We start from the raw sequence: 14,184 nt of genomic DNA, 5'->3' as shown, positions 1-14,184 counted from the left end.
AGCATCTGTTGTTATTAGATTTCTTCATAATGGCTATTCTAACTGGACTGCATGTTGTCTATAGTATTTTGTTGTTGTATTTGTCTTGCTATATTGTTAAACACATGTTTTGTTGTATTATTTCCATCTAAGGCTAGGCTATAATAAGTATTTATATTTTTAAGCTATTGTCTTATTGTTAAACTATATTCTGTTGTTCCCAAGATAAAGACTATCCCATGTGATATGATTTTATTCCAAGTACACTTAAAAAAGCAGACAAAATAAGTAGTTATTGCCATTAGAACTGTCCATTTTATCACTTGATCATACTTCTGTATCATCTATATTTTCAGTTGTACCATGAAGCTTACTAACATTCTTTTGTTTGTTTCAGTTATATCAAAATTCCTTGACACAGAGCAGCTTCTTTCTGTTTTAGTCCAAATTCCAAAGCAAGACACGGTATGACTCTGTTTTTTTGTTATATCTGTATGTTATATAGCTTTCCTTGATGTAATGTTACAATGGGAAAATATCAAAATGCTTTGAGAAAGTACTTGATATCTTGAGGATATTAATGTTTTTAAGAAAAAACTTGAGAAATGATTAAATTATTGAAGCCCTTAAATTGTTGAGTAATTAGCATAGCTTCATTAACCAAATATTTAGAGTGGGATAAGTTTTTAAAACAGTATAAACATTTATATAAAAAAATAAAAATTAGGTTAGATACAAAGAGTAGAAATTGTTGTAAGTAGTATCATGGGAAAGAAGGCACTGAGGGATGAAGACAATTGAAGTATGTTTTATGTATATATATTTAGGTGTATGTATATATATATATTTATGTATATGTGTACACATATATATAAACCCACATGATAACACAATGAAACCAACCAACACTTTGAAAAAGAAGAAGAGGTAGGAGAATTCAGTAGAGGATGCCTGCTACCATTAGTCTGCCATTAGGATTCATAGTAGTTTATTCTCTTTCAATTATTAATAAACTATTCTCTGCTAATAAGAAACATGATGAGAAATCTACTGTCCCTAATATATTGCTGTATTTTATCTCTTCTGTATGAGACTTGTCTCTCACTGATACTCCCTCTACCATGCAGATGCCATTTTTATTCTGTCTATATTCCAGTATCCCATAATGAACTGACTCTTAGACAGAAATCTCTCTTCCTTCTCTTGTACTCTGATACTGTGTGAAGCTTTCTTCCTATTTAAAAGCTTTTTTCAGCCTGATTGGAATCCCAAATCTATACCAGGCTTCCTTTCTTACCTTATATGGACACTCTTGTCAGTGGTCTTTATAGTTGACCTAGCAGCAAAATTTCATACAAATAAACTCTTTCTTATAGTGTTTTCCTCCTTTGTTTTCCAGTACCTCCTTTTTAATTGCTATTGACAGACCTTTCTTTCTTTCTTTCTTTCTTTCTTTCTTTCTTTCTTTCTTTCTTTCTTTCTTTCTTCCTTTCTTTCCTCCCTCCTTCCTTTCTTCCCTCCCTTCCTCTCTCTCTCCCTCCCTCCCTCCTTCCCTCCCTCCTTCCTTTCCTCCCTCCCTTCCTCTCTCTCTCCCTCCCTCCCTCCTTCTTTCCTTCCTTCCCTCCTTCTCTCCCCATCTCCCCTCCTCTTTCTCCCGCTCCTTCTCCTCTTCCACCCCTCTCTCCTTCTCCCACCCCTCTCTTCCACCCCCCCTCCCTTTCCCACTGCCTCTCCTTTTTTTTTTTTTTTTTGCTAGCCCTAGGGCTTGAACTCAGGGCCTAGGCACTGTCCCTGAACTTTTATACAAATTAGCATTCTACCACTTAAGCCACAGTGCCACTTCTGGCTTTTTCTGTGTATGTGGTACTGAGGAGTCAAACTGGGGAGTCAAACCCAAGACTTCATGCTTGCTAGGCAAGCACTTTTCTACTATACCACATTCCCAGCCTGTACTGAGATATTTCTTATCATCTTTAGACATTTAAAAATACTGAATAGGCTGGGAGTGTGGCCTAGTGGTAGTGTGCTCGCCTAGTATGCATGTAGCCCTGGGTTCGATTCTGTGGAACCATATATACAGAAAAAGCCAGAAGTGGCACTGTGGCTCCAGTGGCAGAGTGCTAGCCTTAAGCCAAAAGTGTTCAAGGACAGTGCCCATGCCGTGAGTTCAAGCCCCAGGACGGGCAAAAAAATATTGAATAATAATATACATGAAAAAGTATGTGACATTGTACTCCTAGCTACTCAGGAGGCTGACATCTGAGGATGGTGGTTCAATGCCAGTTCAGCTCCAGCCTACAAGTCCATGAGACTCTTACCTCCAGTAAATCTCCAGAAAACTGGAAGTTGTGCGGTAGCTTAACATGGTAGAGCACTAGCCTTGAGCTCAGTGACAGCTCCCAGCCCCAGAGTGGAATTTCTGGGAAGTAGAATATACTTATCTTCAACATCAGTAGATGATACAGAATTCTTACTTAAATCTTTTTTTTAATATTTTTATTTTTTTATTGTAATTAGTAAAAGGGTTACATGATATTTGCCAGATAGAAGGTGCATTAATTCACATACATTGATACCCTTTCACATGTCTTGGTACCCATTTCCCTCCCCCCCCCAAACCCCCCACCCGTATTGGTTTTCCCCCCTTCCCTATCAAATTTCAAATATCCAAATACAAATAAATTCAATATATCAGATAACAAAGTGAGATACTATACCAATATGAGATAACCAAGGGACAGCAAAGGAGATGAGAGACAACATAGTACATTAAGGACAACAATCATTCATTATATGGCTTTTGTTTCAATATCCTGGAGGTCCTTTCAATTAGCTTCACACTATATGGCCTTATGTATCAAGATTTTGCTCTGTTGCAGATCTCTGCTAGTAGAGCCCAAGGTTTCTACTGATTATGACGAATGAGGGAAACCATTGAGCCTAAGTTCCTTTGAGTCTGGCTTACTTCACTTAATATGATTTTTTCTAAGTCTTTCCATTTCCTAACAAATGGGGCAATGTCATTCTTTCTGACAGCAGCATAGAATTCCATTGTGTACAAATACCACAACTTGTTGATCCACTCATCAACTGAGGGACATCTAGGTTGGTTCCATATCTTTGCTATGGTGAATAGTGCTGCAATGAACATTGTTGTGCTAGTGGATTTAGTATGTCCTTGTTTCTGGATGGTTGGGTAAATGCCAAGTAGTGGAATTGCTGGGTCATAGGGGAGTTCTATGTTTAACCTTTTGAGGCACTGCCACACTGCTTTCCATAGTGGTTGAACGAGTTTGCACTCCCACCAACAGTGTAGTAGTGATCCCTCCTGGCCACATCCCCTCCAGCATCTGTTGTTATTCGTTTTCCTGATCCTGGCCATTCTAACTGGAGTGAGGTAGAATCTTAGAGTTGTTTTGATTTGCATTTCTTTTATGACCAGAGATGTTGAGCATTTCTTCATGTGTCTATAGACCATTTTTGTTTCTTCTTCAGAGAAGACTCTCTTTAAGTCTTTGGCCCATTTTTTAATGGGATGGTTGTTACTTTGGAGGTTAGTTTTGGAGTGATTCAATTTTTTGAGTTGTTGATATATTTTAGATATGAGGCCTTTGTCCATTGTTTGGTTGGTGAAGATCTTCTCCCACTCTGTAGGCTTCCTGATTAGTTTACTAGCCAACAGTGAGAGGAACGAGGCAATAATCAGGAAAGAAACTCCATTCACAATAGCCTCAAAGAAAATAAAGTACTTAGGAATTAGCTTAACTAAGAATGTAAAGGACCTTTTTGACGAAAACTTTAAAACCCTAAAAAAGGAAATTAAAGCATAACTAAGGAAATGGAAAAACCTCCCATGCTCCTGGATTGGAAGAATCAACATTGTGAAAATGACAATCTTGCCAAGAGGTATCTACAAATTCAATGCAATATCCATCAATATCCCAATGTCATTCTTTAAAGAAATAGAAGAGGCAATCCAAAATTTCATATGGAATAATAAAAGACCCCGTATAGCAAAAACACTTCTTAGCAGAAAGAACAGCGCTGGAGGAATTTCAATTCCAAACTTTAGACTCTATTACAGAGCTATAATCCTCAAAACAGCTTGGTACTGGCACAGGAACAGGCCTGAAGACCAATGGAATAGAACTGAGGACCCAGATATTAAACCACAGACCTATGGCCACCTAATCTTTGACAAGGGAGCCAAAAAAATAGAATGGAAGAAAGACAGCCTCTTCAACAAGTTGTGCTGGCAGAACTGGTTAAGCACCTGCAGAAAACTAAAGCTGGATCCTTCTTTGTCACCTTGCACTAGAATTAACTCCAAATGGATCAAAGACCTGGAGGTAAAAGCTGACACACTGAAAACTTTACAGGAAGGAATAGGAGATACACTAGGCCTCTTTGGCACAGGTAGAAACTTTCTTAATAAGGACCAAGAATCACAACAAATCAGAGAAAGGCTGGATAAGTGGGACTGCATTAACTGCAGAGCTTTTGTATGGCAAAGGACATAGCTAGTAAACTAATCTTAAATCTTTTTCAAAGTGATTGTGCTGATTTAACCTCCCATTAGTAGTATATGGTAATTCCCATTGCTTTTCTCCAAACCTGATGCTTTCTCTTGCAGTTTTACCTTTGGTGGTTGGTAGTCAGTAACATCTCATTGTTGTTTTATTATGCAATTTCCTTTTATTAATGTTTGGGACTCTTTCATATGTGTATGTCTTGTATGTCATGTTCAAGTCTCTTGCTCATCTGTGTGTGTGTGTGTGTGTGTGTGTGTGTGTGTGTGTGTGTGTGTGTGTCCTGGGGCTTGAACATTGGGCCTGGGCTCTGTCCTTGAGCACTTCAGCTCAAAGCTAGCACTCTACCACTTTGAGCCACAGTGCCACTTCCACTTTTCTGGTGGTTAATTAGAAATAAGTCTCACGGACTTGAGTGCCCAGGCTGGCTTTGAATTGTGATTCTCTGCTCTCAGCCTCCTGAGTAGCTAGGATTAGGGGCTTGTGTCACTAGTGCTGAGCTCTTGCTCTTCTACTTTTTTTTTTTTTTGGCCAACTGTGATTTGTTCAGTTTCACTTACAGTTTAGTAGTTTTATGTACAATTAATGCCTCCTTCTACTTTGTAGTTTGCTTTGGCACTGAGTTCTATGGTGTAGATACTGTGAATGTATCAGCCATACCTTTTTGGCACTGATTTTTGTGCAAGGGAAGTTTTTTTTTCATATATTTTTATTGTAATTAGTAGAAGTGTTACATCGTATTCACCAGATAGAAGGTGCATTACTTCACATATATTGATACCCTTTCTCATGTCTTGGTCCCCATTTCCCTCCCCCTACCCTCACCCCTCATCTTGTTGTTTTCCCCCCTTCCCTATCTGATTTCAAATAACCAAATACACATTTATACAATATATCATATAACAAGGTGAAATACTGTAACTATGAGATAACCAAGGGACAGCAAAAGAGATGAGAGATAACATAATACATTAAGGACAACAATCACTCATTATATGGCTTTTGTTTCTATATCCTAGAGGTCCTTTCATTTAGTGTCATACTATATGGCCTTATGTATCTAGGTTTTGTTCTATTGTAAATCTCTGCTAGGAGAGCCCAAGGTTTCTACTGATTATGACAAATGAGGGAAACCATTGAGCCTAAGTTCCTTTGAGTCTGGCTTGCTTCACTTAATATGATTTTTTCTAAGTCTTTCCATTTCCTTACAAATGGGGCGATGGCATTCTTTCTGACAGCAGCATAGAATTCCATTGTGTATAAATACCACATCTTGTTGATCCACTCATCAACTGAGGGGCCTCTGGGTTGGTTCCATACTTTGCTATGGTAAATAGTGCTGCAATGAACATCATTGTGCTAGTGGATTTAGTATGTCCTTGTTTCTGGACGATTGGGTTAATGGTAGTGGAATTGCTGGGTCATAGGGAAGCTCAACATTTAGTCTTTTGAGGAACTGCCATACTGCTTTCCATAGTGGTTGAATGAGTTTGCACTCCCACCAACTATGTAGTAGTGATCCCTCCTGGCCACATCCCCTCCAGCATCTGTTGTTATTAGATTTCTTGGTCCTGCTCATTCTAACTGGAGTGAGGTGGAATCTTAGAGTTGTTTTTATTTGCATTTCTTTTATGGCCAGAGATGTTGAGCATTTCTTCATGTATCCATAGGCCATTCTTATTTCTTTTTCAGAGCAGACTCTCTTTAAGTGCAAGGGAAGTTTTTTTTTTATTTTTTTTATTTTTTATTTTTTCGTGGGCTTGAGCTCAGGGCCTGAGCACTGTCCTTGGACTTTCTCAAGGCTAGAACTCTACCATTTGAGCCTCAGCACCACTTCCGGCTTTTTCTATATATGTGGTATCAAGGAATCGAACCCGGGTCTTCATGCATGCTAGGCAAGCACTTTAACCACTAGGCCAAACTCCAGGCCCGCAAGGGAAGTTTTTATACTGAAATCTTCTGAGTTATTCTTCTGAGTAATTTCTCTGGTTAGAATTGAGACCAGAGGACACCAGGGAGTTGATGCTTTTGGCAACAGCTCCTGTCCTTTAGTTAATAGGAATTAGAGATTTAATTACCCATTTGGCTAACATCTGGACTATCTTTCATAAAGCATACTCTTTACTGTATACTAAAAGTCTCAGTGGAATTGAGGCTACAGTACCTCACAAGGGTAGCCTGATCATTAATGCAACCTTGCCTAGTATCCTTCTTTTCCCTCCCTCCCTCGGTCCCTCCCTCCCTCCCTCTCTTTCTTCCTTCCTTCCTCTCTTGTTGCTGAAATTACTTGTGAAGTAAATTATTTTCCTTCAAATTCTAGTTCTTAAAGATGTCTAGAAGAATCTGCTTTGATCCATCAGTGTCTTTTTGATAAACAGAAGGTCTTACTTTCTTTCCTTCCCCTTCAAGGGTGAAGACTAAACCACATTTGTGCTCTACACTGAGCTACAGCCTCAGTGTAGCTTTAATTTTTTTTTTTAAAATTTAAGTAGTTGTACAAAAGAGTTTAAATTCCAAATATCAGTTTATAAGTACAATGCAAATTGAAGTACTTAATGTAAAGGAGTCTGGTTTCTCATGATTTTTTTCTTTATAGTTAGTGCTTGTTAGGTTCTACTTAATGAGTGTTTATCTGCCCCATATCTTCATTGTAAGTTATGGAGGTGACTGAATGATAACACAGACATGGTGGTGCTATTTAAAAAGGAGTTTGGTATCCAAGAGGAGAGGACATGGTAAAGAAAGCAAAAGCTTTTATCACTACAGTAGTCGTCAGGTAGAGATGATTCTAATAAGCAACAACTGAAATGTGATGTTGAGGTTTATGTTTGAAGGGTGCACAAAGTGTGTGTGTGTGTGTGTGTGTGTGTGTGTGTGTGTGTGTGTGTGTGTGCGCGCGCGCGCGCACGTGCATGCGTGTGCTGCTATCATTTATAGAAAAGTCTTTTCCCTACTGTATGATAGCAAGTGTTATCATAAATGAAAAGCTCATATATGTTTGGGTCTGTTTCTAGAGTCTTTATTCTGTTTCATTGGCCTCTCTTTCTATCTGGTGGTAGTAGTCTAGTTTCCTTTATTTTCCTCAGCCCCTCTTTCTTACATTCCTTTCCCTTCCTTCTTCCTCCCTTTATCCCTCTGTCCCTACCTCCGTCTTTTTCTCCCTTCCCTCTCTCCCTTCTTTCCTTCCTTCCTTGCTTCCTTCCTTCCCCCTCTCTTTTTCTCTTTTTTCCCTTTTCTCTCTTTTATCACACTATGTATCCAGGCTGTTCTCGACCTCATTATAGGCTGGGAATGTGGCTTAGTGGTAGAGTACTTTCCTAGTATTCATAAAGTCCTGGGTTTGATTCCTCAGTACCATATAAACAGAAAAAGCAGAAGTGGTGCTGTGGGTCAAATGGTAGAGTGCTAGACTTGAACAAAAGAAGTTCAGAGATGGTGCCCTGGCCCTGAATTTAAGCCCCAGGACTGGTGGGAAAAAAATCAAACTCATTACATATTATAGGTTGGCTGTAAATTCATAATCATGTCTCAGCCTCCTGAGTGCTGGGATTACAGGTATGTACCACCAAACCCAGTTGCCACAGCTTCTTAATATTTTTTGCCAGTCCTGGGACTTGAACTCAGGTCCTCTTAGACTAGTGACTAATGCTCTACCAGTTGAGCCACAGCACCACTTCCAGCCTTTTCTGTAGTAGTACAGAAGAATTGAACCCAGGGCTTTGTGCATGCTAGGCAAACACTCTATCACTAGGCCAATCTCTTGGCCCTGGCAAATTTTTTAAAATTTTAAACTGTCAGTTTCAGAGATGCATTCTTGTAAGAGGATATGAGAAGGGCCAGGAGTCTGGCTTAGTGGTACAGTGCTTGTCTAGCATGCATGAAGACCCAGGTTCAATTCCTCAGTACCACATACATAGAAAAGACCAGAAGTGGCGCTGAGGCTCTAGCCTTGAGAAAGTGCTCAGGCCCTGAGCTCAAGCCCAGGACTGGCAAAAAATAAAAAATAAACAAATAAAAAGAGGATATGAGATTACCTCTCTTGGAATTAATGACATTTATTACAGTATTTCTCATAAATTGGGCCATATGATCACAGTGACAGGCCAGGTATTATGTAGTGGGGATATAGGTCAGAGGAGCCTGAGAAAGCAACACTCATACAAGTATATTACATCAAATATCTTAAAACTCTTACTTCTTCTATCAGTATTGATAAATTAATATGTTCATAGGATCATTCCTCATTTCTCAGACTGAATATCACTGCTCAGGTCAAGAGAGAGTCCAAATGTAATTCATAAAAATGTACTTATATAATTTAAAATACTTATTAGGTTGCCTTTTTGGGAAAAACTATGATTAATTTGAACTACTGATAATATGAATATTGTTCAAAATGGAACTTACACAAACAAGAATCAGTCAGCAAAATTTGTATTTTTCTATATCTATCTGGGAGATTCAGACCCAGCCTTTCAAAATACCTTTCTGTTGATATTTTTTGTGTTTTCTTTTCAGTTAGTCTGTTGGTACCATTCAGAATTGAACCTTGTTCCCTTTTGTTTTTATAGCTTAAATTGAACTCAAGATACTGAAACAAATGAAAGTTGGAAATAATGATATAAATGGTTAGGATTTTTTAAGATTAGTATGCTAAGCTTATTATCATAAGTCAGTAATTCCTTATCATTCTCTCCAGGCTGCCATCCTTGCTAGGCTTTTAAAAAAATATATGTGGGGTACATTATTCTCTCTCTCCTCTCTCCTCTTTCCTCTCTCTTGTCTTCTCTCCTGTCCTATCTCTTCTCTCTCTCCTTTCTTTCTCTCTTTCTCTTCACTTCAGCTCAAGGCTAGTGCTGTACCACTTTGAGGCACAGGGTCACTGCCAGTTTTTTGGTGATTAATTGTAGATAAGAGTCTCATGGACTTGTGTGCCTGGGCTGGCTTTGAACCACGATCCTCATGAGTAGCCTCATGAGTAGCTAGGATTACAGGTGTGAGCCATTGTTCCCAAGTGGAAAACTAATTCTTGTATTAAGTATTCATGGTACAGTGTCTACATTTAGATTTTTATCTTTACAGGTTAATGCAGCTGAATCAAAGATAACAAATCTCATATACCTAAAGCATACCTTGGAACTTGTAGAACCTTTAAAGGTAATTTATATGTAGATATTATACAAAGCACCATTTTGAAACTGCTTATTTAGAAAATTATGTTGACTTAAAGAAAACTGCAAGAATAGTCCAATGAATTTATGTACTTTCCTCACTTTATACATACACGCAATACAGTATTATCCTTATTGTTAATGATTATGAAATCATTTTGAAGTAAGTTACAGCATCAAATTTTGAAATATATCTCATAAGAACAAGAATATTCTCTTATATAACCTCAGTGTAATTTTCACATTTACGATGAATTGTTAGTGTAGGTATAGTACCATTTTATACACAGTGTATCCTACAGTCAGTTTTTCAGTTGTTTTAATATCCTAGAAATCAATTTTTCCCTGATACAGAGTCCAGTCAACAACCATGTATCAGTGAATTTAATGTCTTCAAGTTTTCTTGTTGATTTTGGAGATGGGGTCTTGCTAACAAGCCCAAGCTGGTCACAATCTCATCAGCCTCTTAAGGTCTGGGATTATAAGCATATATGTCCATGCCCAGCTAATGTCTTTAAACACCTAAAATGGAAAAGTTTCTTGGGCTTTAATTCATGATAGTATCATTTTGAAGATAAAGGCACTTTTAGACAGTTGGTAGGAATTAAAAAAATCTTTCTGATTCTTAGAAATTAGTCACCACATTTATCTTTTCTTTTTTTTTTGGTGGGAGTGCTGGGAATTGAACATATGCTCAATACATGATGTATTATAGAGCTACATTCCCAGTTTCTGTAGCATATATCTTTTCATCTTGTAAAACAATGTCTAGAAAAATTTGTCTGAAAAAGTTATTAAGAAATGTTGACCCACAGAAAGAATGACATCACTCCATTTGTAAGGAAATGGAAAGATTTAGAAAAAAATCATATTAAGTGAAGTAAGCCAGACTCAACGGAACATAAGCTCAATGGTTTCCCTCATTTGTTATAATCAGTAGAAACCTTGGGTTCTCCTAGCAGAGATTTACAATAGAACAAAACCTAGATACATAAGGCCATATAGTATGACAGTAAATGAAAGGACCTCCAGGATATAGAAACAAAAGTCATATAATGAGTGATTGTTGTCCTTAATGTACTATGTTATCTCTCATCTCTTTTGCTGTCCTTGTTTATCTCATACTGATACAGTATTTCACCTTGTTATCTGATATATTGTATATAAGCATATTTGGTTATTTGAATCGGATAGGGAAGGGTGGGGGGAAAGAAGATGTGGGGCAGGAGTAGGGGAGGGAAATGGGGACCAAGACATGAGAAAGAGTATCAATGTTTGTGAAGTAATGCACCTTCTATCTGGTGAATATAATGTAACCCTTCTATTAATTATAATAAAAATATATGGGAAAAAAAGAAATGTTGAGCCAGTTTTATGTCTGGTACTAGCCTTGCATTATTATATATTATGGAAAAACTATAGGTATATTAAATGGAATTTACTAGAGGTAGTGCCTATTTGATTTTCACAGGATGAGATACTATGGTATTAAAAATACTCTTGCAAAAAATTTCATATTCTTGCTATGTTATTAAGTGAAGAAAAAAGAAGTACATAAGGATATGCTACTTTATATTTAAGACAGAAACAGGAAATGCATCATGATAAGAATGATTGAGTTTTTCTTCAAACTTCTGTGAACTTTGTAGATTTTATCAGCATGTATTATTTTTCTGTTCAAAAACAAAAGTTACGAATAGTGTCTATTATCATACTATAACAAGAGGTAAATATAAGGCTATGATTTCTCCTCTTTTCAGTTTATTTAATTAATGACCACTAATAATATCAAGCAAAATAAAACTTCACATCCTACTTTTAGCATATTAGAATGAGAAATTGCTTGATTTATAAATAAAGTATTTACTATTTTTATTTATAAAGTTCATAAATAAAGCACTGTTCTAGCCAAAGTCTTAGTATTATGTGGAGAGTAAATGTACATTATCAGGCCATTTTTGTTATTAATTGGATGTTAAGTATTAGTAGATTAGAAAAATGTGGAAGACATAAGCTGGGTACGGTGGCTCACTGCGATGATTACAGTGCCCTGTAACCATAGCTACTCAGGAGACTGAGATCTGAGGATGAGGGATCAAAGCCAGCCCAGGCACAAAAGGACCTGAGACTCTATCTCCAATTAACCTCTGGAAAATGGAAAGTGCGGCTTGGCTCAAGGGTAGGATGGTAGCCTTGCACTGAAGAGCTCAAGGACAGCGCCCAGGCTGAGTCAAGCTCCATGACCCACAAAAAAAAAAAAAAAAAAAAGAAAGAAAGAAAAGAAAAAAGTAAAAATGGAAGACATAAAGGTGAAACACTGGATGATACTTACTAACCAAATACTTTTAAATCTGTAAAATGGGAAAATTGTCTAAAACCTTTCTATGTAATAGAAATAACCTAAATATTTCAATGTAGATGTAAATGAGAAAATGAAGCAAGAAGTATCTGATAGAGTATAAACTATTAGTTAAATATAAACTACTAAGCTTAAATAATGTTATAATTTGTTGCCCTTAACTATTTTTATTTTTTTCTTTAATAGATGACTCTGAAGGATTGTAGCACAACTTTATTAAGAGCTTACTATGGTTCCTTGGAAGATCAGAGGTTTTTGTTACTTAGCTTTTAATAAAATAGATATGCTTTCCTTTCTGAAAATAATTGATTTAAAAAACTTTAATCTGTTCTGTATAAAAATAACTTGAGTCTATTTATTCATTAAAATTCTATTTATAAATTTCATTTTGCAAGTGGAATAACTAGGCTAACAACATATTGATTATTCAGAGTAGTATAAAGATAGAGTAGCATGAAAATTGAAATTCATGTATAAATTTAGTATTCTATGCTTTTGCCATGGAAAAACTTATACATATAAAAACATATTTTCTTTGTTAACCCATAAAAGGCCTAATGTAGCCAAAGTAATAGTAATACATGTTGGATAGTATCTAGTTACAGGTTAACTTTGTTATTGTTTGTTATTAGCAATCACTATGGTTTTCAAACAAAAAGAATTTTATGCATAAAAGTTATTTTATTGAGTCAAGATTTATATTTTCTATAAAGCCACATTGTAAAATGAATAATAAGATAAAATACTATTAAAAAACTACACTACTCTTAATAGGTGGGATGAGGAAGTGTTTACTGAGAAAATGATCATCAAGAATTACAACAGTTTTGGGGGGATTGAGGTTTTACTAATAGGCATAGTCAGTTATGTATAATCTGGCAGATGTATTTATTAGCACATTTTAGAATTGTATTTAATGGTGTCATACTATTTTACAATAACCCTGACTGATGAAATAGTTTAACCTTGTCATCATTCTAGCTCAAACTTGCATAATTATAAGTATTTATTATTTATTTCAAAATAACTTTCAACAAAAGTTTACTATCATGAACTATGATTAAAATTATGAATGAACGTAGCTATTTGATTTCTTATGCATAATCTTTTTTACCTTAATTTTAGATTTGGGATCATACTTGAGAAGATCAAAACAGTGATCAATGATGATGCAAGATACATGAAAGGATGTCTGAATATGAGGACTCAGAAGTGCTATGCTGTGAGGTCCAACATAAATGAATTTCTTGATATTGCTAGAAGAACATATACAGAGATTGTAGATGACATAGCAGGTAATTTATCTGAGCATTATTTTCTGATTCTTAGAACTACAACACTGATAAACACTGATGATAAAAAAAACTAGCTATGCAGAGGTTTACAATAGAATAAAACCTAGATGCATAAGGCCATATAGTATGATGCTAAATGAAAGGACCTCCAGGATATAGAAACAAAAACCATATAATGAATGATCGTTGTCTTTAATATGCTATGTTATCTCTCATCTCTTTTGCTCTCCCTTGGTTATCTCATATTGTTACAGTATTTTACCTTATTATCTGATATATTGTATATATGTTTATTTAGTTATTTGAAATCGGATAGAGAAGGAGGGAAAACAAGATGAGGGGCAGGAGTAGGGGGAGGGAAATGGGGACCAAGACATGAGAAAGAGTATCAATGTCTGTGAAGTAATGCACCTTCTATCTGGTGAATATAATGTAACCCTTCTATTAACTACAATAAAAAATATATGGAATACATAATGAACTAAAGTCCTTGTCTTTATAGAGTTTATATTGTGTTGAAGAGGCAGAAATAAAGAAGTAAACACACTCACAATTCACACATTTGTTGTATAATATACAAATATCAATAATTAATAGGTATCAGTCACAGTAATCATGTGATTTCTCATGGGTATAAGATGCATGAAGGAACATAGAAGTTGGAGGAGTCAGAGAGTGATTGGAGGGTCTTCCATAGAGAATGGGACATTTATAGTAATAGAATACCCAGAGGGATTCTACTCACTTGTAGTAGTATAATCTGAAACACAGAGGCTTAACGTAGCCGCAAAATATTACGTAAGGATAGAATTTATTTACACGATAAGTTGAGCAATGTAGAGAGGGAAGTG

At 36.2% G+C, this 14,184-nt stretch overlaps 1 protein-coding gene across 3 annotated transcripts in view; it reads left to right on the top strand.

Annotated features, from left to right (window-relative positions):
• Msh4 (mutS homolog 4) overlaps positions 1–14,184 on the top strand; it is a 64,243-nt gene that overhangs the window by 25,319 nt on the left and 24,740 nt on the right. For all 3 annotated transcript variants that reach the window (XM_090334594.1, XM_090334592.1, XM_090334595.1), the window contains exons 8-11: positions 377–444; positions 9,591–9,665; positions 12,225–12,289; positions 13,164–13,333. In XM_090334594.1, coding sequence (XP_090190720.1) covers positions 377–444; positions 9,591–9,665; positions 12,225–12,289; positions 13,164–13,333 — 378 coding nt within the window. The remainder of the gene's footprint in view (positions 1–376; positions 445–9,590; positions 9,666–12,224; positions 12,290–13,163; positions 13,334–14,184) is intronic.

Source organism: Megascapheus bottae, chromosome 6 (genome assembly GCF_031878675.1).
Source record: "Megascapheus bottae isolate mThoBot1 chromosome 6, mThoBot2.hap1, whole genome shotgun sequence".
In the NCBI taxonomy this organism is placed as follows: Eukaryota; Metazoa; Chordata; class Mammalia; order Rodentia; family Geomyidae; genus Megascapheus; species Megascapheus bottae.
The sequence above is the reverse complement of the archived record's forward strand: the minus strand, read 5'-3'. Positions and strand labels throughout refer to the sequence as shown.